The 26,677-nt window shown below is 46.0% G+C and overlaps 1 protein-coding gene across 1 annotated transcript in view; it reads right to left on the bottom strand.

Moving 5' to 3' along the window:
• Positions 1 to 26,677, bottom strand: part of HABP4 (hyaluronan binding protein 4) — a 246,856-nt gene that overhangs the window by 173,913 nt on the left and 46,266 nt on the right. The window contains exon 2 of the mRNA XM_069762075.1: positions 18,163 to 18,407. Within this exon, the coding sequence (XP_069618176.1) occupies positions 18,163 to 18,376 (214 nt within the window). The 5' untranslated portion in view covers positions 18,377 to 18,407. The remainder of the gene's footprint in view (positions 1 to 18,162; positions 18,408 to 26,677) is intronic.

Raw genomic sequence — 26,677 nt, 5'->3', positions numbered from 1 at the left:
AAATCGCTACAGCACAAGCGGTTTGGTGGTTAATGGACCCTGCCTAACGCTATCCCTGCTTCTGACGAAGCGGCAGCAACCTCTCCCTAGGCTCAGATCAGAAGCAGTAAGATGGCGGTCGGCGGGAACGCCCCTTTATTACGACCAAAAAGATCTTGAATGTGAAGTGGTCTGTAGGTATTAGGGTACGTTCACACTAGGCGCTTTCTTCATCATTTTTTTTTCTGCAGCAAAACCTGATCTCTTGACAGGAAAGAAGCTGCAGAAAAAAAAAACAAAAAAAAACAAAACACATGTTTCCCTTGGTTTTGCTTGCGTTTCTTGCTGCGGTTTTGGCATACTTGATTTGCCTCTTGTGCATGCTGATTAAATTTAGTGTTGGGAAAAAAAGTCCTATTATATAGAATCATGTTTTGCCACAAAAAACGCAGCAAAACTTGATAACTGCATTTTTGTTGCTTTTTTTTCAGTGTTTTTCACCACCCATTAATTTCAATGGGTGAAAAACTGAAAAAAATGCTGAAAGTAGTGATACTCCATTGTGAATAAAAACATAAAAAGCACAAAATACTGATGACAAAAAAACAAACAAAAAAACACAAGGCGTGTGCATGAGATTTCTGAAAATCTTAGTTACTTACTGGGAACATGATTTTACAGAGCCCATGACAGCATCACCTGAGAGAAGGTATCCACACATCAAGGCAGGAAACCTACTGAACAAAAAAGATGGTACCTCTCCTCCACATCAGTTTTCCGAGTATGAGAAGACCCCCAGAAAGTTCGTAAACAATCAAACTTTTTCCTTCTTTTTTAATTAACACTCTTAGGCCGGCGTCACACTAGAGAGAAATAAGGACGATGCAGAGGCGCAAAAACAACGTACTGCACACGGACCAATGTTTCTCTATGGAGCAGCTTCCATCAGCCGTATATTTCTCGGCCGTATTTAACGGACTGAGAAAAATCGGAGCATGCTGCGATTGTCAGCGTATTCCTCAAAAAAAATACGCCAATGAAAGTCTGAAGGCGAGAAAAATATGGATTATACAAGGACCATGCATGTGACTTGCGAGAAATACGCATCGGGTCCTATAGAAAAGCCAGTAATTCAGTGCGGTGTACAGTAAAATCACACTGACAGGTTAGAATAGATAGAATAAATGTCTACACATAGTATAGAGAGAGATATATAGAGAGATAAAGATATTTAATACAGAGCTTGATGGCATAAAAGCCGGTAATTCAATTGCCGGCTTTTCCGGTCTCCTTACCAAACCCGACAGGATATAAGACATGGTTTCCATACAGTAACATATGTTAGATTTTTACATATCCCTCACTAATGTTAGTAGTGTCTGTGTGTAAAATTTGGGAGCTCTAGTTGTTAAAATAAAGGGTTAAATCACGGAAAAAACTGGCGTGGGCTCCCGCGCAATTTTCTCTGCCAGAGTGGGAAAGCCAGTGACTGAGGGCAGATATTAATAGCCTAGAGAGGGACCATGGTTACTGCCCCCCCCCCCCCGGCTAAAAACATCTGCGCCCATGCCCCCAGCCACCCCAGAAAAGGCACATCTGTAAGATGCGCCTATTCTGGCAATTAGCCACTCTGTTCCTACTCCCGAGTAGTGGTGGGATGTAGGGTAACAAGGGGTTAGTGTCACCTTGTTAATGTAAGGAGACATTAAGCCTGGTTAATAATGGAGAGATGTCAATAAGACACCTATCCATTATTAATCCAATAGTAGTAAAGGGTTAAAACACACATTCTGATTAAAGTATTTTAATGCAATAAACACATGGGGTTTTAATATTTTTATTGTACGCTCAATCCACCCGATTCCCACGCTACAATTCATATGAGTTTATGCCACAAGGGGGCGCAGCACCGCAAGCGAACAATCCTACATTACCTGCATTCTATTCATTCCCCAGTTTTTACAGCCAGGGGCGACTGCATTAGCAGGCTCCTGGTAGTAAATGTATTTAACCCCTTCAGATGGGTTTACAAGCGTGGGACATGACTATGGCAGACAGGTATGGGATATTGTTGCTTTTTTATTTTCTTTTTTTCAGAAGATCGAGGGTCTTCAGGTGGATTGAGCGTACAATAAAGATATTAAAACCCATGTGTTCATTTCATTAAAATACTATATTCATAATGTGTGTGTATTAACCCTTTACTACTATTGGATTAATAATGGATAGGTGTCTTATTGATATCTCTCCATTATTAACCAGGCTTAATGTCACCTTACATTAGCAAGGTGACATTAACCCCTTATTACCCCATATCCCACCGCTACTCAGGAGTGAGAAGAGAGGCTAAGTGAAAGAATAGGCGCATCTTACAGATGTGCCTTTTCTGGGGTGGCTGGGGGCAGATATTTTTAGTCAGGGTGGGGGCAATAACCATGATCCCTCTCTAGGCTAGTAATATCTGCCCTCAGTCACTGGCTTTCCCACTCTGGCAGAGAAAATTGTGCGGGAGCTCACGACAGATTTTTCCGTGATGCAACCCTTTATTTTAACACCTAGAGCTCCCAAATTTTACACAGACTCCATAGGCTCTCATTTGTATTCCGAGACCCATTATTATTTTGTATTGGAAATATACTGTGTTATGGTTCAAGTAAAGGAAAAACCTTCAATAATATCTTATTTCCAGAAAAAAAATAATGATTGGTACCCAATATAAATAAGTAACCTGTCAATTAATCATGACATCATCATAGAGGGAACAGCCTTTACTTGAACCATAACACAGTATATTTAGATACCAATGGATTATTTCTTGCGACCGGAATCTATTAATGGATTAATAACCTCTCAAAATCCATGCTGTTAAATGCAGGACTGTCCTCTGAGGTTTATAGACTGAGCCCTGAGGAGATCCGGAATATCTGGAAGGATCCAGGGATATGACACAGACATCATTCTCATCCACGTGAACCATGGCCTCTTAGGCAAAAGGAAGCAATTAAAATAACTTCTGCTCTTTTCCAAAATTTTCTTCAGCACTGCAGGAATCAATACTAATTGGAGGTGGGGGTGGGGGCGTAGGCTAGATTGAAGTTTCAGGGAATGTGTAGCTAGTCTACTGTATAGGGACTTTCCCTCGGATCTAGAGTGCAGAATCCTTCTGTTTTTGTTTTGCTTGTTGGTGAACAAATCTATCTCTGGTTGTCCCCATTGATCCACAATTTTCTGGAATATTCCTAGATTCAGCTCCCAATGTCCCCGTTTTACTGTATTTCAACTGAGGATGTCATTTCTGTAGTTTTTTCCCCTCTTATGTGCAGTGTCATTAGTGCTAGCTGATGGTTCTATGCGAACTGAAGGATCCCTTCTGTTGCCAACATCAAGGAGCGGGATCTTGTGTCCCCTTGATGGTTGATATAAGCAACCATTATCTGACAATCTGAACAGGATGTCCCTTCAGCTAGGGGAAGTAGCCTCAAACCGCAGCAAAAACGCATCAAAACCGCATGCAGATTTCTTGCGGATTTCTTGCAGAAAATGTCCGTTTTTTCGCAGGAATTTTCTGTGAGAAATCCTGAACGTGTGCACATTGCCTTAAAGACTTATTTCTGCAGATATCTGGAGTGTAATTGGGCCCAGTGAACAGCAACAATATAGGACGTCATTGTCAGCAGAGACACAGACTTCCTTAGAGACATTACTGGCCTGCTGCTAATACCAGGGTCATAACTTTGGTTATCTTCTCCTCCGGGAGATAACCCGTCTTCCGGAGTCCAAAATAGAAGGACTGCATTTTTAGTAGATGTAACTTTGATTTCTCCAGATTCAGCATCCATCTCAGCTGGGTCAGACTGGTTTTGACTTGCATAAGTTGGTGATTGCAGTCTTCTCTCGATTTGCTCACAACCAGGAAATTGTCCAAGTACGGAATAATTAGAATGTTCCAGTCTCGAAGATGCACTGTAACCTCTAAAAATGACCTTTGTAAATACCCTTGGAGCCATGGAGAGCCTGAAGGGTAATGCCCTGTACTAAAAGTGATCTGTCTGTCTATGTACAAGGCTTCTCGCAGGTACTGCTGATCTTCTGCCTGGATTGGGATGTGGTATTCCAGGACGCTCGCATAACAACCTGGGAACATCATCTTTATGGTCGATTTTATGGACTCCATCTTTAAAGGCCTGGATATCAGAAGTTTGTTCAGACACTTCAGGTTGATCACAGTCCTGAAGCTGCCATCTGGTTTTCTTATTAGAAATGGGGATTAATAAAATCCCCCCCCCCTGCTGATGTACCAGCACCTCTATCAACACCTATGTATTAAGCCTAGTACTTCTGTTCTTCAGGGCTAATTGCCCCCCAAGACTTCTGGGGGAGGATATTCTGAATGCTGCTCTTTGGCATCCTATCTTTCCACTTCCCCTGTTCTCTGTGGCACTTGTTCATATAGTACCTTCTCTTACGAAAGGAAATTTTGTAGTGAAGAAAGGACACGCTAGGAAACCCCTTATTCCTGTCCGCTGCCTTGTCTAGTATGTCATCTAGTGCCTGCCCAAAGAGGCATTTCCCCTTACATGGGATTAAGCACAACTTCGTTTTAGACTGGACATCCCCAGGCCAGCTCGAGCCACAGTACTCTATGGGCAACGTTTAACAGATCTGCTGATCTGGCTGCCAAGTCCAACGGAGTCTGCCAAAGCATCAGTAAAGAAGGCAGCCAATCCCTGCATTAGCGGAAGATTTGCTAACAACTCCGGTTTTGGAGTGTTATTTATTTTTTAATCTGCTCCTCTAGTTGCTGTAACCAAACCATCTTAGATCTGGCTGTGCAAGTTGCCGCTATCGCAGGCATCAATGCTCCTGCTGTAGATTCCGTTTGTTTAAGGTATGTCTCGTCATTTATCTAGGGGGGTCTTTAAGGATTCCCAGATATTCAAAGGGTAAGGGGCTTTTCAGTTGATTTTGCCACAGCCACATCAATCCTAGGGATCTTCTCCCAAAAGCCCACTTCCTCCTCATCAAATGGCTACCATATTGACGCATATGACAATGGACCCTTCCTATCCGGTCTTTCCCATTCTTTGCCAATGAGTATTCTAATTTTTACATTGACTGGGAATGAGGGACCCTTCCTCTATCCTAAACCCCTAAACATTATGTCTTCAACAGTACTAGGGATTTTGGAGTCTTTAATACCCATGGTTGATCTAATGGCTTTTACCAGCCTGTCTGTCTTCTGCGGGAAAACATGGTCTACACCCAGTGTCACAATTTGAGGAGGAAGGGGAGGAGTCTTAAGAATAGTCCAAGGCGTCATTCTCTAATTTTATTGATTCAACCGAAACAGATGCCTGCTGATTCAGTCTCTTTCTCTCCTTCCCACTTAACTGTTTCAACAAGTCCTGGACTCCTGATCTTATTATAGATTTTAAATCCATAGCAAAATTGGGGGCTTCCTCAGAGATGGTCTTCTGAATGTAGTTGGAACAGGTGCTTTGTGTATATGCTGGATAAGGTGTTCCTGCACAGCAAACACTTTGTTATTTTACTTGGCACTACACTTCATGGGCCTTCCCTTGTAAGGATACACAGAGAAAAGGGGAACCTATGGTGTTTAACATGCTGAACTTTCACAGAGATCACTCACCATTCTGAAGTTCAGTTTAGAGTACCAGGGGTGAAGGCAGGGTGACATGAAAGTTCTCCTCTGGAGGTGGTGGACTCCTGGCCAGCCTTGGTCCTCTGACAGGTCTTGCTTCCACTTAGGGTATGTGTCCACGTTCAGGGTTGCATCAGGATTTGGTCAGGATTTTATGTCAGTATTTGCAAGCCAAAACCAGGAGTGGAACAATTAGAGGAAAAGTATAATAGAAACATATGCACCACTTCTGTATTTATCAGCCACTCCTGGTTTTGGCTTACAAATACTGACATAAAATCCTGACCAAATCCTGATGCAATCCTGAACATGGACACATACCCTTACCCGACTGCTACGTCTGACGCTCCTGCCGCTGATGTTGCTGTGGGGCTTGCTGTGGTGGTGTATGCTGCTGAATCTGCTGCTGCGGTGCCTGCTGCGGCACATCCATTGCTGCAAGGCTGCCACCATCTACTATATAATTGACTAAGGGTCACTTCCGTCTTTCTGTCTGTCCTTCTGTCTGTCATGGATATTCATTGGTCGCGGCCTCTGTCTGTCATGGAATCCAAGTCGCTGATTGGTCTCGCCAGCTGCCTGTCATGGCTGCCACGACCAATCAGCGACGGCCACAGTCCGATTAGTCCCTCCCTACTCCCCTGCAGTCAGCGCCCGGCACCCGCTCCATACTCCCCGCAGTCACTGCTCTCACAGGGTTAATGCCAGCGGTAACGGACCGTGTTATGCCGCGGGTAACTCACTCCGTTACTGTCGCTATTAACCTTGTGTGACCAAGTTTTTTACTATTGATGCCGCCTATGCAGCGTCAATAATAAAAACATCTAATGTTAAAAATAATTTAAAAAAATAAAAAATCATTATATACTCACCTTTCGCGACGCTCCGGTGACTGCTCCATGCAAGCGGCAGGTTCTGATGCCGTGTAAGGGAGAAGGACCTGCCATGACGTGACGGTCATGTGACCGTGACCTCATCACAGGTCCTGCGCGCCTGCACGAGAAGGACCTGCCATGATGGGGGGGCGTGGCCTGAACGTTCATGTGAGCGGACGCGTGACAGAGCGCTCCCGCTGCCAAAGTTAATATTATCCTTATAAGCCGCAGCTGAGCGGCGATTCACAGCGCTTACCGGCTGCAGGAGAGTCCCGGGAGTGCGGCGGCGGCCCCGAGGTCGGTGAACATGACCAGGAGGAGACAAAGACGCCGGAGCCGGCGAGGCAGGGACCGGCCAAGATGGCGCCGACGCCAGGGAGAAGGCGGAGAAGGACAACGCGGCATGCCAGAAGAGAATGTCGGCGGCGGCAAAGCTCCAGCAGATTGCTAGAGTGGAAGCCGCAGGGAACACAGGAAAAGCAGAGGAGGACGACGGAGTGGACACAGACACAGAAGGAGAGGAGGAAAGCCCAGCAGAGGAGCAGGAGGTACAACAGGGGAGCAGGGATGGTGACATGGCGGTGGTAGTAGGGGGACCTGAAGATAAGGAGTCAGGAGCAGAGCCCACCCTTAGAGATGTCTTTGCACTGGTATCATCCTGCAAACAATCCCTGACCCAGCAGATACAGGAGGTTAAAGGGGATACAGCCCAGATAAATGCAGCCCTGCAGAAGATTGACAAACGTGTGGGGGCTGTGGAGGAAAGAGTGAGCACGGCAGAAGACCATATAGTGCAGCTGCAGAAAGCGGAGAGGAAGTTTGCTCAAACAATATCGGAGCTAGCTGCAAAAAACGAGGATCTGGAGAATAGGTCCAGAAGAAATAACATTCGCATAGTGGGTGTCCCTGAAAAAACTGAGGGGAGGAATCCCACGGAGTATATTGAAAGCTGGCTCCTTGAGACTTTTGGTGATGCAGCACTGACAAAAGTATTTGCGGTAGAGAGAGCCCACAGGGTCCCACCAAAACCACCTGTCCCTGGAGCAAGTCCCCGTACCATGCTTGCCAAAATCCTAAACTACAGAGACAGAGACATTATCCTGAGGAAGGCTAGAGACATGACGGATCTGACAATTGGAGGTCAAAGAATTGCTATTTACCCTGACTATTCCGCCCTGGTACAGAAACAACGGATGATGTTCACGGGTATCAAGAGACGGCTGAGAGAACTGGGAGTGCAATACTCCATGATGTTTCCGGCACGACTGAGAGTGGTAGCGATGGATAAGATTCACTTTTTCCAGACGCCGGAGGACGCTACCCAGTGGATAGATCTTAACGCTAAAAAACTTAAAGGGAAAGGAGATTGAAAATGTGGGGCGGGTTGGTCGGGAGGTATCTTAATTCTTTCAAAAAGGGAAAAAAAGAGATTGACTGACAGTACACTGGTAATTGAAATGTGAAGGTTGAAGGGTGGAGTTGGGTATTACTCAGGGAACGCACTGGGAGAGCTGGTGCGGCGGTGAAATATGAGGGAGGAAGGGCGTGCAGCGTACTAAAAAGTTTATTTAGTTTCTTGCAGTTGTAATATAATACAGGTTTAATTATACTGTTCTTCTAAGAATTGCGCCGAATTCTGTTATAAACGGTAGCGGGAGGCGGAAAGAGAAGGTTTAGCAAGAGTGTTCGCAACGGGTGATGGTGCCCCACTCTTGATAAGAGGCAGAATGTATAATATTGGGGGGTGTGGGGGAGGGGGGGGAGGGGTGAGGGTGGGGAGGGAAGTTAGACAGCTCAGAACCGGGAGTATTGACATAACTAAGGATGATGAGTCACATAATAGGGGACCGCTTTAAGATATTGAGCTGGAATGTGAGAGGCCTGGCGGATAAGTCTAGGAGAGCTGCGAGCTTGCAGTATGCGAAGGATCAACGGGCTTCTATGATATGCTTGCTAGAGACGCACTTGATACAGGAGAAAGTGGACGTACTAAATAGACGTTGGATACAGAAAGGGTATCACTCTACCTTCTCGACGTACTCAAGAGGTGTGTCAGTGTTGGTGCCGGTGGGAGTGCAGTATGAAGAGGTGAAAGTATGCGTGGATGCTGAGGGTCAGTATGTGGTGATACAATGTATATTGTATGGAGTGAGATTGTGTGTTGCGGCAATGTATATTCCACCTCCATATTCAAGTAAGAAGATCAGGGAGGTATTGGAGAGGGTGGAACGATGGGAACCACTGCCACTCTTAATTATTGGGGATTTGAACAATATATGCGATGACTTTTGGGATAAAAATAAGAACACCCAGAATAGGTCGGAGGGGCACACTACAACATTTGGAACCTATGTGCGTGAATTAGGCATGATTGATCTATGGAGAGTCAGACATGTTGGGGAGAGAGGATACTCGTGCTATTCGCCGGCTCATGCTACGCTATCCAGAATTGATATGGCACTGGGTAACCGCCTGTTGGACACAATGGTGGGGGAGGTGCGTTATCTGCCGAGGGCCCTTTCGGATCATAGTCCAATTGAGGTGGAGGTTAGGTTGTTGGGGACACGGACTACAAGCGGGAGAGAATGGAAGATCCATCCTAACTGGTTACAGAGTATTGACTTGGACGGTATAGGGAAGGAGGTGACGGAATTCTTTGCGTTAAATGATGGGAGTACTGATGCTCTGACTGTTTGGGATGCAATGAAAGCGTACCTGAGAGGGCTACTATTTAGAGACATTAGTAGGTGTAAGAGGAGGACAAGGGAAGCGGAGAGAGTGGCATTGGAAGAGTTGAAAGCCGCGGAGGACGAGATGGTAGTACTGGGGACCTCCGAGGCAGAGAAAAGGTTGAGAACAGCGCAAAATTGTATGGAAAAGATTCTGCTGCGAAAAGCTGAAAGGAAGCGGGAGTTTCAGAGGGTGGCTTATTTTCAGGAGGGAGAAACAGTGGGACACATGCTATCGGTGGTAGCCGCGGCTCAGCGTAGTACCTCATATGTACACTCGTTGGTTTCGGATGGGGGGAGCAGGGTATCTGAAACACCTGATATTATAAAGGTCTTTGCGGACTTTTACGCGGACTTATATTCCTCCAGGGTCAATGAGTCAGCCGGAGATACGGAGACTTTCCTTGAGAGTCTGGGTCTTCCGAAATTGAGTGAGGAGGATAGGGTGAGCCTCGATGCCCCTATCACCGAGGAGGAACTGAGTCGGGCGCTGAAGTCTATGGCCAATGGGAAGGCACCTGGGGTTGATGGGTTACCAGCCGAAATCTATAAAAGTTTGGAGGAAGTGCTGATTCCCAGATTAAAGTTAGTACTGGAGGAGGCTGGATGTAAAGGGTATCTCCCAGCATCTATGAGGGAGGCTATTATAGTGGTTATTCCGAAGGAGGATAAGGATCTGGGGAAGCCTGAGTCATATCGGCCAATCTCTCTGTTAACCATTGATGTCAAACTCTTGGCCAAGGTGTTAGCTACCCGTCTGTCTAGTGTCATTACTAACCTTGTGCATCCGGATCAGTCTGGTTTTATGCCTGACAGGTCTACAGCGGTTAATCTGCGGAGGCTGCATATGAACCTGCAGCTGAAGTCTGACAATTGTGGCCGAAGGGTTATTGCATCCTTGGACGCCCATAAGGCGTTTGACAGTGTGGAGTGGGGATATCTCTGGCGGGTGTTGAAATGTATGGGTATTGGTCCGCAATTTGTGGCGTGGACTCAACTGTTATATTCACTACCAACAGCTAGAATTAGAGTGAATGGGGAACTTTCTCAGCCTATAAAGCTGGCCAGAGGTACGAGGCAGGGTTGCCCACTGTCGCCCCTTCTGTTTGCCTTAGCTGTGGAGCCATTGGCCGCCAAGATCCGACAGTCGGATGAAGTCCCTGGGTTCAGTTATGGGAGTGTTGAGGAGAAGATTGCGTTATATGCAGACGACATCCTACTGTTCCTAGCGGACCCGGATGAAGCCTTGAATGGGGCTATCGAGATCGTTGGGAAATTTGGAGACTTATCGGGATTGAGGATAAACTGGGATAAATCGGTCCTCTTTGAGGTGGATGGGGTGGAGGAGAGCAGAAGTGAGCCATTGGGAGAGGGGCGGCTTAGGGTAGTATCCCTTTTCAGATACCTGGGAATATGGATCTCGATGCCAGTTACAGAGTTTCTGTATAGGAATTTGACACCTCTCGTGGGCGCCCTTAAAGCAAAAGTGGATGCATGGAATAAATTGCACTTATCGGTGGTGGGGAGGGTTAATCTAATTAAAATGGTTCTGATGCCCAAATTACTCTACGTCCTACATAACGCGCCAGTTTGGATTCCACGTGGGAAATTCCGGCAGATTAATGCTCTATTTAGAAGTCTGATATGGGGGAGGCGGTACCCACGTATTCGCCTGGAGACGCTTCAGCGACCCAAGGAAGATGGAGGATTGGCTTTACCCAATCCTGAGTTATATTTTCTTGCAGCCCAGAGCCAACATTTGAAGGGCTGGGCACGGGAGGTGTCCTCCAGTGCGGTACAGCACTTGATGGAGAGGGTGACAGACCGACGACCGGTAGCGCAGTGTCTGGAGGATGGTTCCTTGGGAGTATTGGGGAAATTATACCCAACTATGTTTTTGATATATAAATTATGGACCAGACTGCGACAGATTCGGGGGGTTACGGGGCTGACTAAATTTACACCGATATGGTTTAATAATAATTTGGTTGAGTTTGCGGCCCTTGGAGTGCTGGCGGAGTGGAGGGCCAAAGGAATCCACTTGGTGGCTCAGATAGTTCAACAACAAGGATTAAAGTCCTTTTCGCAGCTGCAAGGGGAGTTTGGACTGAGACCGACTGGGGAGTATCAATATGCTCAGATGAAACATGCTTTTAAAGCTCAAAACAGGGGCGGTGGTGTTGAGATCCAAGAGGACATAGTTCTGGAATACGTGTGTGGGGAAGGGTCCACAAGGGGAGTCATTACCACCCTTTATAAGGACCTTCTACATGCATATTTGCTAGACTTCCCTTTAAAAGCGAGAGCGAAATGGGAAAGAGATTTAGGCCCAATGGAGGATGAAACCTGGGAGTTGGTGTTGGAGTCGGTTCCACGAGTGTCGCTGAGCGAGCCGTATAGACTATCGCAGCTGTACATCTTGCACAGAGTCTATAAATCACCGGAAGTGTTGTGCAGAGCGGGGTTGCGTGCTGACTCTGAATGCCCGAGATGTAAGACTGGGAATGCAGGAATATACCACATGATGTGGACATGTCCAAGACTGGTTGCTTTCTGGTTGGTGGTAATGAGCCGTGTGGAAGGGGCGTATAAATGCAGAGTGCCGAGAGATCCGATAGTGTGTATACTAGGATATGTAGAGGAAATTAGAGTGGATAGCATCTGGAAGATAGCAATAGCTAGGCTATTATACATGGCAAGGAAGGTAATAGCAAGGAACTGGATCAAGGAGGAACCGCCTACAAGGGGTGAATTCCTGAATTATGTTAAACATGGTCTCAATCTGGAAAAGGGGGTCTATAAAAGACGTGGGAAAATAGAAACGTTTGACAAAATGTGGTCTCCGTGGCTCGAGCTGGGATGAGTAGTTATGGGAAATGGGAGAGTGAGAGCCTCTGAAAGGAAGAGAGTGCTAGAGGAACAAGCGAACATAAGTGAGTCAAATGGCTCAAGGAACCATCAATACTGGTAACAAAAGTATAACTGGGAAGGAGCTGTCAGGGGAGGGGGAGGTTTGGGTATGGTTGGGATTGTTGGGGGTTTGGAAAATGTTAAAATTTTTGTAAAATACTGGACAGTGCATAAATTGTATTGTGCATGTTTGCTTTCAATAAAAAACTATTTAAACAAAAAAAAAAAAGGACCTGCCATGATGTCACGGTCATGTGACCGAATTACAAGGGGCCCTTGGAAGGTGAGTATATGTTTATTTTTTAACCTGTGACATACGTGGCTGGGCAATCTACTACATGGGCTGGGCAATATACTATGTGGGCTGGGCAATATACTACGTGGGCATGCATATTCTAGAATACCTGATGCATTAGTATCGGGCCACCATCTAGTATAAAATAATCCCCCTTTAAGTAGGAGGTTCCAGCCACACCTCCGGTACAGTCCTGATCCCAAGGCATTCCTTTTCAAATCCGGCATGCAGGGAGCCTCGGCCAGCCCTCTGCTTGCACAGCCTGGACGACTGTACTACCCCGGCATGCTGCGCATCAGGACTAACTGGATATTACAACCGCGTCCCGTGCGTGCGCAGACCTGGAGGCCATGCTTTCCAGCGTGCTCGTCAGCAGGGTGTGCCAGAAGTTCCACTTGCACATCCCACGTGTGCACAGCCTCAGTGCACTCTGCCCAGGGTGCACCTGCAGATGGCTCGGCCAGAAACGTTCGCCAAGAGATCTCTGCCTGCACAGCGCTGCACCGACCTCCTGTCCAGTGGATCACGACTCCTGCACAGAAGGAATCCCGTTCCTGGACACCCTACATACTGGGGTAAGACAGTGTACCGCTCTTTCCATTTGGTTCCATCAAGGACAAAAAAAACACAACTAATGCGGAGGGGAGGTACCGCCTTTTTATTCAGTAAGTTTCCTGTCCTTGATGGGCAGATTCCTCTCATTCAAGCGTTGTCATGGAGTACGGGAAAATCTCCAACTTTGCTGGTACTGTAAAACGCAGCTGAAAATTTGCATTAAAAAAAGCTGCAAAAACCCTAGTGTGATCTTAGCCTTATAACTGAACGTTATAGAGGCACATGTACTTTGCAGTAGACGTTATGCAGGAGATCATGACAGCCTTGGGAGTTTCCCAGCATTCTACACTTCAGTAGCAAGATAGATACAATAGGATTACCTAAAGCTAAATACACAGATACCTATAGCAGAGACATGAAAACCTTGGACTGAATGTCTCCCCGCCGCTTTATACTATGAATAACCCCAAACAAAAAGCCAAGGCTCTGCCCATGAGAAGATTTGAGACACCCTAAAACCTGCCTATATATCTGACAAATACAGATGACGCCACAGCATAAACGGTGGGCCTTAGAACAGTATCTACAATATTTAGATCAAAGTGTATGCTTCCCTTTCAGATCCTGTTTCTCTACCTCCTACAGCCAATAACTACGAAACTGGGTGACTGTATAAAAAGGTATATGAAAAGCCTGTGAACCCCACTTTCACAGTCACCAAGTACAACTAATCACACAATTATCTGAAGATAAAAGGAAAGACACAGTGGAGACACCTTATGATGCAAGCAGTTTCTGAACCATACTGATCCACTATGAGATCTTACCACCTACTCTGGTGTTCCCTTTCCTTTATCAACAAAAAATTAGATACGTGCAAGGGTTGCCAACTGTTTATGTAGCTACTCTAAAATAGCAGCCAAGACTATATATACCCTATGTAGTCACTCGCCTTATTAGTGAAAGCACTGACATAGCAGGCAGGATCGGCTTGTTCCCACTCCACAAAAAAGTCCTTAAGAAACAAAAGATATTTCTACTGAAAGGCAACCCATCATATAAAATAACGCTATTAACCTGCAGGTATGGTGTTAATCTGCAGGTTATTAGCATTCTGACACTGCCACGCCTGCAGAGCCCAGTTGCAGAGCGGAAATTAACTTTATTCCCTCCGGCAGTATTCGGCTTCCAGACATAAGGGCGCCACCGACAGTTTCAGTCACCGCTCTGTACACTGAAAGCGGTGGTTGTAACTGCGCTCCCAGCACTGACTGACAGCTGCACCCAACGCTGAGCCTGCTGTCTCTCAGTGCTGGGAGCAGTGTCTAGGTACCCCTCTCTATGCAGAGTTATGACTGTACCGGGGTTCTCTGTGCGAGCGCAAGTACGGTGTCAGAACATTATTAACCTACAGATGAATCCCATATCGGCAAGTTAATAGCATCATTTTACATGATGGGTTCCCTTTAAAGTAACTATTTGTACCACACTTACTTGGATGTGGTTTAATCGGACTAATTAACCCTAAAAAAAAAATCTTTGAGCAAAAAGGCCAAATACCAACTATACTTCTCCGATACATACGGTACTTAGTGTAAATTGGGATGACAACTGAGCGTTTGTAGCTTATAAGGCCAGGTGGAAGGGACACAGATATAGCCGACTTTTTGAAAACCTTTATAGGTTGACTGCTTAAACCAATTATACCACTCCAGTAACGATGTCTCTAGTGTGGGTAGGAGATCTCTGGGGCACATTATGTATTAAACAACTGCAGCTATTGCGTTTAATTATAAGAAAAGCCATCTCGGAATCTTACAGAATACCAAGAGCTAAAGGTCACTAGTAGTAATGTAATGGTGGGTTCTTTCCTAGCTAGCATCTACAAACGACAAAAGGCTGAGCCAATGAACTTTAAAGGGGTATTCTCAAGTTATTAAATTGCTTTAAAATTAGTTAGCATGAAGTTAAGCAAGCCTGCAATTAACTTTTTTTTTTTCTATCTGCCATCATTGCTGTCAAAGCTATTATCTTACATAGTGTACAGCATTTTTCCAAGGAGCTTGGCAACTAGTGCCTTCCCAGACTCTAAGTGTGCCAAAATCTTTATTCCAAAGTAGGGAACTTGAACCAGAGCCCCACTGAAAACAACAGGCACCAAAACTTTTGACCTGGAAAATTCTCTCTGGACTTCCCCTGGAACTTCAAATACGGTATTTCAACGGACTTCCAGTAGAAGTCCTTGTTCTGTGTTTAGCAATGGACACTAAATGTCCGGTATGAACAACTAACTTTTTGCTCATCTCTACTCATTAACAAATGTCTGCAAGTGGCCTGATCGCCACCAGACAAAGATTCCAACAGAGTGTAATCAATAAAAAAAATCAATTTTATTAATGCATGATTAAAATAAGTAATTAAAACAGACAGGGCTAAAAGTCTCCAAATGTGGAGGTGAAAGCACGGAAAATACAGAAGTACTGGAGTGGAAATGTATAAATCAATGAAAACCCTGAGACGGTCAATGTTCCCTATAGGCCAAGTAAATAAAGATTGCCACTTGTATTGAAAATACATATACCGTAAATAAAAGATAAAGTACGCCTGTGCAGGAGTCACGGCAAGAATCAAAGAAGAAGTCATCGAATGAAGATGGGAGGCGCTGGACCCGGACCGTGATGCCCATCGGACCACACCGGGCCCGCCCCTGGGTGAGTATAATCTAACTTTTTTCTTATCTTTCAGATTACATCAGGGGCTTATCTACAGCATTACAGAATGCTGTAGATAAGCCCCTGATGCCGGTGGCCTTAGTTTATAGGCGAATTTTGGGGTGACAGATTCCCTTTAATGTTCTACTCACAGCATTACACAGTACACTATATCCTCCAGATCAAAGCCGGCACCATATCCTCCAGTTTACAGTCACTAAACAAGTCAGTCCATCTGCTGAGACCAGTTCCCGTGGGCGACTGCACCGCAGTGGGTGTCAGACCTTACAGCTGCCTTGACAGTTTGGCTCTGCTGGCCTGTGTTGCCTCACACAGGTGGAGCTCCGAGAGCCTCCTGCTCTGTACTCCTCCACACACAAGACTGACACCGACACTGAACCTGACAGACCCAAACACTATACTGCAGGATTTTTAAGTTGAGTCTGTGGCCTTCAGCCACATAGAAAACCCGTCTCGGAATGAAACGGACTGCACCACTACCTTCCTGTAGTCCATTTCAAACACAAAAGACCAGAGCAGGTTTTCTTAAATGTATCTTGGACAACCAGCATTTCCAAGACCAATACTCACTTTAATCTGCATTGCAACCACAGCTACACCTGTGACTGCAATGCACTCTCATGGCCTCAATACGCCTCCGTGCGCATCCTGGGGGGAAACATACAGTGGCCCTCACATGTAACACCAAATCACTGCCTCACAATATCCAACATCACAGATTGCTGCCTGACTATGTTGCCAAAGATCACTTGTACAAACCAGAAGGCTATTGGAACATTTTGAAGCCAGGCGAGATTAAAAAAAAAAAAAAAAAATGAAGCCCTTATGTTCTGGTGTGACCCACAGACTAGGACAGCCAAAGGTCTGGATACAGGAGCATCCTGCACTGAGCGGCCGACCCCTCGCTCAGCGTCTCACTGACACCAGTATCTGCATCCTCAGTGAATCTGTACGCAGCTTGATTCCTTAGCTCTGTGTGTGACATCAGGGTCCACTCATGAAAGCTCAGACATATGCAGGTAGTCCTTGTCCTCGCTTCTGCTCACTGTTTTGCCCTTGTATTAACACACTGGCTTCAAATTTTTACTGAGCAGGTGCCACTCAGGAAAGTGCTGGGGCTAGAACTTTATAACTGATGAGTTTTAGGGTAGTCAGACGAACATAAATAAGACATAGGGCTGACCGCAATGCAAGGACTGGCCAGTGGGTCTCCAGATCTGAGCGCGACAGATTATATATGTAATATATATATATATATATATATATATATATATATATATATATATATATATATATATATATATATATATATATATATATATATATTTATTTATTTCTATTAAAGGGAACCGGTCACCCCCAAAATCGAAGGTGAGCTAAGCCCACCGGCATCAGGGGCTTATCTACAGCATTCTGTAATGCAGTAGATAAGCCCCCGATGTATCCTGAAAGATGAGAAAAAGAGGTTTGAATATACTCATCCAGGGGCAGGCCCGCTGCGGTCCGGTCCGATGGGCGTCGCGGTCCGGTCTGGGGCCTCCCATCTTCATAGGATGACGTCCTCTTCTGGTCTTCACACTGCGGCTCCGGCGTACTTTATCTGCCCTGTTGAGGGCAGAGCAAAGTACTGCAGTGCGCAGGTGCTGGGAAAGGTCAGAAAGGCCCGGCGCCGGCGCACTGTGCTCTGCCCTCAACAGGGCAGGCAAAGTACGCCTGCCCCGGAGACGCAGCGTGAAGACAAGAAGAGGACATCATCCTATGAAGATGGGAGGCCCCGGACCGCAACGCCCATCGGATCGGAGAAAAAGAGGTTAGATTACACTCACCCAGGGGCGGTCCCGGTCCGGTTCTGGTCCGATGGGCATCGCGGACCGGGGCCTCCCATCTTCTTATGATTACGTCCTCTTTTTGTATTCATGCTGCGGCTTCGGAGCAGGCGTACTTTGTCTGTCCTGTTGAGGGCAGAGCAAAGTAATGCAGTGCGCAGGCGCTGGGAAAGGTCAGAGGGGCCCAGCGCCTGCGCACTGCAGTACTTTGCTTTGCTCTCAACCGGGCAGACGTGAGTACAAGAAGAGGGTGTCATCGTAAGAAGATGGGAGGCCCCGGACCGGACCGCGATGCCCATCGAACCAGAACCAGACCGCCCCTGGGTGAGTATAATCTAACCTCTTTTTCAGGATACATTGGGGGCTTATCTACAGCATTACAAAATTCTGTAGACAAGCCCCTGATGCCGGTGGGCTTAGCTCACCTTCGATTTTGGGGGTGACCGGTTCCCTTTAAGCGGTTATGCTCAGGTCATGAGATCCATTGGCTAGTCTGTGCAATGCAGTCTGTGCATTGCAGTGTATACCAGCTCCAAGATTACTTTGAGGCTGGGTGAGGTGGCTGGCATTATACTTGAAGCTCCATTTTCAATACCAACCTGGGCCTTCTGTGTTTGCAGCAATTGCCTTTCTATCCTTTTGAGATTCTTTTCTGTTGCTCTTTGGTTTGCCAGTCTTTTCAGATCCTGCCTCCTCTTTCTTCTTACGACCAAGTTCAGATGATGTCTGATGAAGAAAATCTAAGGGATCAGACTCATCATCCAGAAGTTGGAAAAAGCGGTTTTCCACCACACAGCCAAAAGCATCCTGCATGATGGAAGAGACTGGGCTCTCTTCTGGCTTCCTGCAAAAAAAAAAAAAAAAGTCAACAGTATAAAGCTTATGTACACAGGTCAATACAAATGCATGTTGTAAAAATCCATAAAACAGCACACAGACTGCTTATACTTATACTGCCATCTCAGGCTGCTTTACATTCTACAGAGAAACAGATTTACAATACTGAGGCTGCATTCACACATCCATGCGAGTTCTTACCAACATCAGCGAACAAAACTGATTTTTTTCTGGTGTCATCCTAGTTGCTTCCATATTTTTTTTTTTATTTCACTGAAGTAGGTAGAGTGACAACTTTATTGACTACACAATGGATCAGTTAATGGATGAAACTCTGAAGTACAAAGTATCCGTGTTTTACATAGCTCCTCAGTCTTTAATGGCACAGCCTGATGCGGATGAGGATAACACATGATCAGAGTCTCAAGGCCACAGAAATTCTCTTATGTTAAATGAATAATTACAATACTAACAGTACAGTTTAGTGCATGGTAGAGTGTCGATTTTTTTTCCCCCTCATTTGGAAACACCGTTACACAGCCAAGTCAAGGCACACGTTGAGTGAACACCTATCCTACAGTTTATGTTGGGAGCTCTTCTAGACATATACAGCAAAACTGCCATAGGTGACAATTCAGAAATGAGCTGGTATGAATTAACAGTCTTAAAGTTTTCAAGGCAAAAACGTCTGTTTCTAGGACATATACACACAGACACACACACACACACACACGTCGTCAAGTGATGTAATGAGGCCAGACGATCTATTGCAATGTGTAAAGAAATTAAAAATATTTAGTTTATAAAAAATAAAATCAAAACAGGATTAAAAATATATCAAGCTTATGGAGCACGAAGAGACACATGAGCATGAGAGTAAATCATAAAAAGTAATTATACTAGTATGCACAAATACTAGTGTTAAATATTTATTATTGGTTATTCAATTATTACACTCAATTCTATACGGAGCACATTGACTTTTGCTGACATTACATGTATTGCTCCTGTATATTTAGCTCAGAGTAAAAGGTAACACCATGTAGAGAGAACACGTGCTCTGTGGGACATATATAATCACGACTCACAGGAGGGAGGGGCTCTCACTTGGGGTCTTTTCGCTCCCTTCGGACACTTCACTTCACTGACTCCAGACGGAATGAACAGCTGGTATGCGAGTTAGCCACGTGCTTCTTAACAAACTTCTACCATGCTTTTGACAGACACCCCATTTACCATTCAAAATCTCAGGAAAGATGGGGAACAAACTTTGATATGGACACTCTCTATTTAACCTATTTTATATTTTGCTGCAATGAAGCTTTTTAGTGAACAATCCAATAAACCACTACATTTTTGGTAAGAAATATCATTACATTTTCTTTAGAGTATCACATCTGGTAAAGAGTCCTGAATAAATATACAAAATAAGTTTGTTTTAACATTTGGCGAGCCAGCCATACCTGATTCATAATAAGTTGATGTGGTCTTAATAAAGTAAGAAAAATTGACAAATATTTTACAGTTGGTTGACGTATTTCACAAGTTTGTGTCAGAGAAATCCAGAATTGACTGTGTAAAAATAGTGTCAAAGGAAAAGTAGTGATGTTCCAGAGATTGACTGTAATGTGGAGAGTGAACAAGATGTGAGACGTGCCTGTAACAGCCACTTTAGGCGACTGTCTCATGATGTAAAAATAGATTGAGGAAACATAGGAGGAGTCATGAGAATTGACATAGATGATGTACAAGAGACAGATGTACAAAGGCCACTAAAAATAGAAGACAACTCAGGGGCCCAACTCCAAATTAAAGTTAGAGAAAATGTTAGAATTCTGCAAAATCATTCCTGCATATGATAAAATCCATGTGTGTAGAAATCCAGAGATATGAGAGTTTTGCTGATAAGTTTGATTTAACTAATGAGGAGATAAATCAGTTGTTTAAAATGTGGGTTTCTGTAACGTTTTCCTGACGGTTAACATTAAAAATTCAGTGTGATAACGACTTATGTGGAGATTTAGCTGATACAGAAATAAAAAAGCATTAAGCTACTTACTGGTAGCGGCATTTCTCGGAGGCCCATGACAGCACGACGAGAGAGGGGATCCGCCCATTAGGAACAGGAAACCTACAGATACAAAAGGGCGGCACCTCTCCCTTGCCTCAGTTGTATTTCAGAGTCTTGAGAGGACTACCGCGGTTAGTGGTACACAAAAATATACACTATATACAGATTATATACAAAATATCAGACATCTATTGGAACTGGTATCGTATTGTGAAATATATACATTTATAGGAAGTGCAACCCCCAGTGAATAGGGAGGGAACTAAGGGTGCTGTCATGGGCCTCCGAGAAATGCCGCTACCAGTAAGTAGCTTAATGCTTTACTCGGACTCCCATGACAGCACGACGAGAGAATTACAGAGATGTAAGCTTCCTTAGGGAGGGACTATGGCCTGTAGCACCCTTAACCCGAATGTGAGATCAGAGGAAGCCCCCAAATCCAACCTATAGTGTTTAAAGAAGGTGGACGGGGATGACCATGTGGCCGCCTTCCATATCTGGTCGATTGATACTCCAGACTTTTCCGCCCAGGATGTGGCCATGGCCCTGGTGGAATGCGCCCTCAGATTCTGCGGAGCCGGACCTCCACCTGCAGTGTAAGCCAAAGAGATAGCCTCCCTAATCCACTTTGCTAGTGTGTACTTTGATACCCTGAGTCCCTTTCTAGGGTTTTGGAAAGATAAAAATAACGCATCATCTTTCTTCCATGTGTCAGTAATAGAGATGTATTCTAGCAGGCATCTCCTAACATCTAATGTATGGAGTAGTTCTTCTTTAGGGTTGGAGGGATTGGGAAGGAAGGATGGTAAAACTGTCTCCTGTGTCCTGTGAAACCGTGATGACACTTTTGGTAAATAGGCTGGGTCCGGTCTGAGGACTACTCTATCCGGCAGAAACTCTGTATAAGGGGCAAGCCTGGAGAGCGCTTGTATGTCCCCCACTCTACGGGAAGATGTAATTGCCACAAGAAAAGCTGTCTTAAGAGATAGGGCCTTAATTGAAGCTGATTGTAAAGGTTCAAACGGCTCTCTAGTCAATGCTGATAGTACTAGGTTGAGATCCCAAGGCATAGATCTATCTTTATGTATGGGTCTAGATCTAATAGATGCTTTAATGAACCTTGAGATCCAATAATTATTGGCGATGTTACATGAAAATAGAGCCCCTAGGGCCGAGACCTGTACCCTTAGAGTACTAGTGGATAGATCTAGCTCTAAACCTCTTTGCAGAAATTCTAAGATTTGTTTTATAGGTAATCCCTCTTCTAAATTAAAATCAGAAGAGGCCAGAAATTTCCGCCAGGTTCTAGCGTAAATTGTTGTGGTTATTTGCTTTCTACTTTTCATAAGGGTCTCAATTAGACTCGGGGAGAACCCTTTGCTTTTTAGTAACGCCCTTTCAAAATCCATGCCGTTAAATGGAGATTCTTTACTTGAGGATGGCTGATCGGACCCTGGTAGAGCAGATCTGGAATGTCCGGAAGTACCCAGGGGTCCTCCACTGACATGATCCTGAGCCAAGTGAACCAGGCCCTTCTGGGCCAGAATGGGGCAATCAATATAACTCTGGTTCGATCTTCTCTTATCTTCCTGACTACTAAGGGTAACAGGCCTAGTGGAGGAAATGCATACGCCAGTTGAAAATCCCATTTGATCAGAAAGGCGTCTACCGTCAGAGGATTTTCCCTGGGATTTAGGGAACAAAATTTTGTTGTCTTCCGGTTGTCCCTGGTAGCAAATAAATCTACTTCTGGATGTCCCCATTTGTGGACGATTTGATCGAACACGCAACTGTTTAGGGACCACTCCCCTTGCCTCAAGGTGTTGCGGCTTAGAAAGTCCACCTTGATGTTTTCTTTTCCTCTTATGTGTAGAGCGGTTAGGGATAAGAAGTGATTTTCTGCTGTCTGGAACAGACGATCCGCCACTCTCAGTGACTCGGAATGAGTTCCACCCTGATGATTTATGTATGCGACTGCCACCTGGTTGTCCGATAGGATCTTGACATGATGACCCTGCAGATATATGAGGAATTTTTTCACTGAAAGCTCTACTGCCATTAACTCTTTCTGGTTGGAGGAGGCTGATGTTAGGGGAGGGGACCATAGACCCTGAACCATCATGTCATCCATGTGTGCTCCCCAACCCGAAGGGCTAGCATCTGTTGTTACAACACGTGTTACCTGTGACACCCAGGGAACTCCTGCCGATAAGTTTTCACTGTCTAGCCACCACCCAAGAGATGTGAGTGCTCTTGGACCTAAGGTAATCTGACTCTGCAGGGACCCCTGTAAGATTCTATCATTAACCAGCACCTCGGATTGTAACGGTCTGGTGTGGAATTGGGCCCAACGGACAGCGGGAATGCAAGAGGTTAAAGAACCCAATAGTGACAGCCTGTCTAAGGGTCATGGATGGTTTATCAATTGCCTTAGACACCTGTTGTTGGATATGTAACAACTTGTCGGGTGGAAGACAACACTGTTGGGATTCTGAGTTTAACAATAGTCCCAAAAATCTTTGTATTTTCTGGGGCTGTAAACGAGATTTTTCATAATTTACGATCCACCCCAGATGCTCAAGTTTGGATGTGGCTGTCTCTAGCTGAGAACAGCAATGGTCTGCAGAGCTCCCTACTATAAGAAAGTCATCCAAGTAGGGAATAATTAGGATGTCAGACTCTCGTAAGTGCGCCATGACTTCGGCCACTAAAGGTACCGTCACACTTAGCGACGCTGCAGTGATACCGACAACGATCCGGATCGCTGCAGCGTCGCTGTTTGGTCGCTGGAGAGCTGTCACACAGACCGCTCTCCAGCGACCAACGATGCCAGTAACCAGAGTAAACATCGGGTAACTAAGCGCAGGGCCGCGCTTAGTAACCCGATGATTACCCTGGTTACCATCCTAAAAGTAAAAAAAACAAACAGTACATACTTACCTACAGCCATCTGTCCTCCAGCGCTGTGCTCTGCACTCCTCCTGTACTGTCTGTGTGAGCACAGCAGCCGGAAAGCAGAGCGGTGACGTCACCGCTCTGCTTTCCGGCTGACCGACGCTCACAGTCAGTGCAGGAGGAGAGCAGAGCACAGCGCTGGAGGACAGACGGCTGTAGGTAAGTATGTAGTGTTTGGTTTTTTTACTTTTAGGATGGTAACCAGGGTAAACATCGGGTTACTAAGCGCGGCCCTGCGCTTAGTTACCCGATGTTTACCCTGGTTACCAGTGAAGACATCGCTGAATCGGTGTCACACACGCCGATTCAGGGATGTCTGCGGGGAGTCCAGCGACCAAATAAAGTTCTGGACTTTCTTCCTCGACCAGCGACAGCACAGCAGGGGCCTGATCGCTGCTGCCTGTCACACTGGACGATATCGCTAGCGAGGACGCTGCAACGTCACGGATCGCTAGCGATATCGTCTAGTGTGACGGTACCTTAACTTTGTAAACACCCTAGGAGCTGCTGATAAGCCGAAGGGAAGAGCTCTGAACTGGAAATGGCAAATCTGGCCCCCCATTGACACAGCTACTCTCAGGAATTTCTGGAAGTGTTCATGTATTGGAACATGATAGTATGCATCTTTTAGATCTACAACTACCATGAAACAGTGATTAAACAACATTTTTATTGCTGAATTGATTGTTTCCATTTTAAATGATTCATTGACCAGGAACTCAGACATTTGAGATTAATGATCGTTCTAAAAGATCCGTCTGGTTTCTTAAATCAGAAAAAGAGGAGAATAAAATCCCCTTCCTCTTTCTGATTCCGGAATTTCAATCAGCACGTTCTTGGAACATAAGTTCATAACCTCTGCTTCTAGAGCTGCCTGCTCCAGGGGGGAGGAACGTAAAGGGGTTAATTTAAATTTCTCACGAGGCCAGTGATTGAAGTCCAGTTTTAGACCTTCAGTAATGATGCCTCTGACCCATTTACTGTTTGTAATGTCAAGCCAAGCTGAGGAAAAAGCTGACAGTCTACCCCCCACAGGGATTGCTAGTCATTGGTCCGGTTTTTTCTGATCCTTTGAGGAACGGCGAAACATATAGCCCGTACCTCTACCGCGTCTGTCTTCCCATCTGAAACTTTCTCTAGTGGGAGAGGACCCGCATTTCTTCCCGCGACCAAATCTCCTTCGATTGAAGGGCCGGCGGTAAGATGAATATAGATTGGGGAATTTCTTTTTGTCATCCCCTGCTTTTTCCAACAACTCGTCCAGAGTTGGACCGAAGAGGTATTGTCCTTCACACGGAATGGCGCAGAGCTTAGTTCTAGACTGAATGTCACCTGACCAGCATTTCAGCCACAAGGCCCTGTGAGCCGCGTTAGATAGTCCTGCTGCTCTAGCCGCCATTCTAACCGAGTCCACGGATGCGTCCGATAGGAAGGCTGCAGCATTCTGGATTGTTGGTAGAGCCTTCAGAATAGTGTCTCTGGATGCACCGTCCTTAAGCTGAGACTAACTGATCTAGCCAGACCATTAATGATCTGGCCGTACATGTTGCCGCCACGGCTGGTCTGAGAGAACCAGCCGCCATCTCCCAAGTACCTTTAAGGAAGATATCCGCCTTCCTGTCCAGAGGATCCTTGAGGGTCCCCATATCCTCAAAGGGTAATGAGGCTTTCTTTGACGCTTTTGCTACAGCCGCGTCCAATTTAGGAGCTTTATCCCATGTATCCACAACCGGATCGTCAAAGGGATACCTGCGTTTTAATGCCGGTGGTAAGGCCCCCTTTTTTTCCGGTTTCTTCCATTCTCTAAGGATCAAGTCCTGAATCTTCTCGTTTACCGGAAAAGATCTATGTTTTTTACGATCAAGTCCGCTAAACATCAACTCCTGTTTCGAGGGTTGTGATTTAGGTTCCTCTATACCCATCGTGCCTCTAACTGATTTGACAACCTTGTCAATTTTATCCAAGGGAAGACAGAATCGTCCTGACTCCTCATCTGATGAAGAGGAGAGGGGACTGGAGAGATAGGTGTTTTCCTCTTTCTTCCTCTGAAGAATTAGAGTCCAAGAGAGTCCTATGCTTTGAGCCTTCCGCTTGGGATAGGGACCGTAGTGATTCCCTTACGTCCAGCCGGATCATTTCCCTCAGGTTTGCCGGAGTTACGGACTCTTCTGCTACCTAGGGGAGGACAATATAGGAGATAACTAATATCTGACCTAATGTCACTACCACCAACCCACTCCTGTAGACCTCACCGTCTGCTGTATACAGGGGGCACATAATTTTTTTGAACAAGAGTCAGGTAGAGGGACTCCACAGAGGGCACACTCCTTATGTTTTGACTTTCCGTACTCTTCTTCCCCTGAAATGATAAAGTATAAGGGGCCCGCATCACAGAGTGAACTTTCACGTAGATCACTTACCCGTGCGCCAAAGTAAAGTACCAGAATCCGAGGGGGTTCTTTGTTAGTCGAAGCTCTGGATCCTTGTTCGGAAGAGCTCTTACGACTGGGCTGGTCGCCTCTATCTTTCTGTTTGGGCTTCTGACGTACCTCGTCTGGCAGCTGCTGCTGCTCACCACCACTCTCCATGACGAAATGCGACCAAAAGCAGGGATCTAACATCTCCACCTGCATAAATACCCCTTGGATCCGGTCAGCAGATGGGCCAGCGCTGTCCCTATTGGTCCAGGATACAGCAGAGGGCAGGAGATCTTGCGGTCAAAACCGGCACTCAGACGCGATGGGCGCCGCCATCTTGGAACGACTGCGCATGCGCAGAAGTCCGGCGACCCGGAAGCGGCCGCTAACCCCGCCCCCTTACGTCACTGCACCCGGAAATGCTCCAGCACGCGCTGAGAGCGGTGCAGGACGCCGGGGATGAAGCGCAGCGCTCCGGGAGCTCACCCACACGCCTGAGCCCGGCACCCGCAGCCACACCATACCGCTGCACCACCAATGGGAATACTTACCTGCGCCGACGCTGATGGAGGCAGGAAATCCTCCGGACTCCGCTCCCTGCTGCGAACGCCACTGCCGTGAAATCCAGCAAGGACCACCGTGGCGTCTCCAGGGATCTCCGCACTGGCCGAGGTAGGAGATTCCCCCGCTACCGTATTCGGCCGGCCCGGGCTCCTTCTATAGGCATCCGTCCCCTTCAGGAACAGGAAACCAACTGAGGCAAGGGAGAGGTGCCGCCCTTTTGTATCTGTAGGTTTCCTGTTCCTAATGGGCGGATCCCCTCTCTCGTCGTGC

This window comes from Ranitomeya imitator, chromosome 1 (genome assembly GCF_032444005.1).
Source record: "Ranitomeya imitator isolate aRanImi1 chromosome 1, aRanImi1.pri, whole genome shotgun sequence".
In the NCBI taxonomy this organism is placed as follows: domain Eukaryota; kingdom Metazoa; phylum Chordata; class Amphibia; order Anura; family Dendrobatidae; genus Ranitomeya; species Ranitomeya imitator.
Note: the sequence above shows the minus strand (reverse complement) of the source record. Positions and strands in the feature narration are given on the sequence as shown.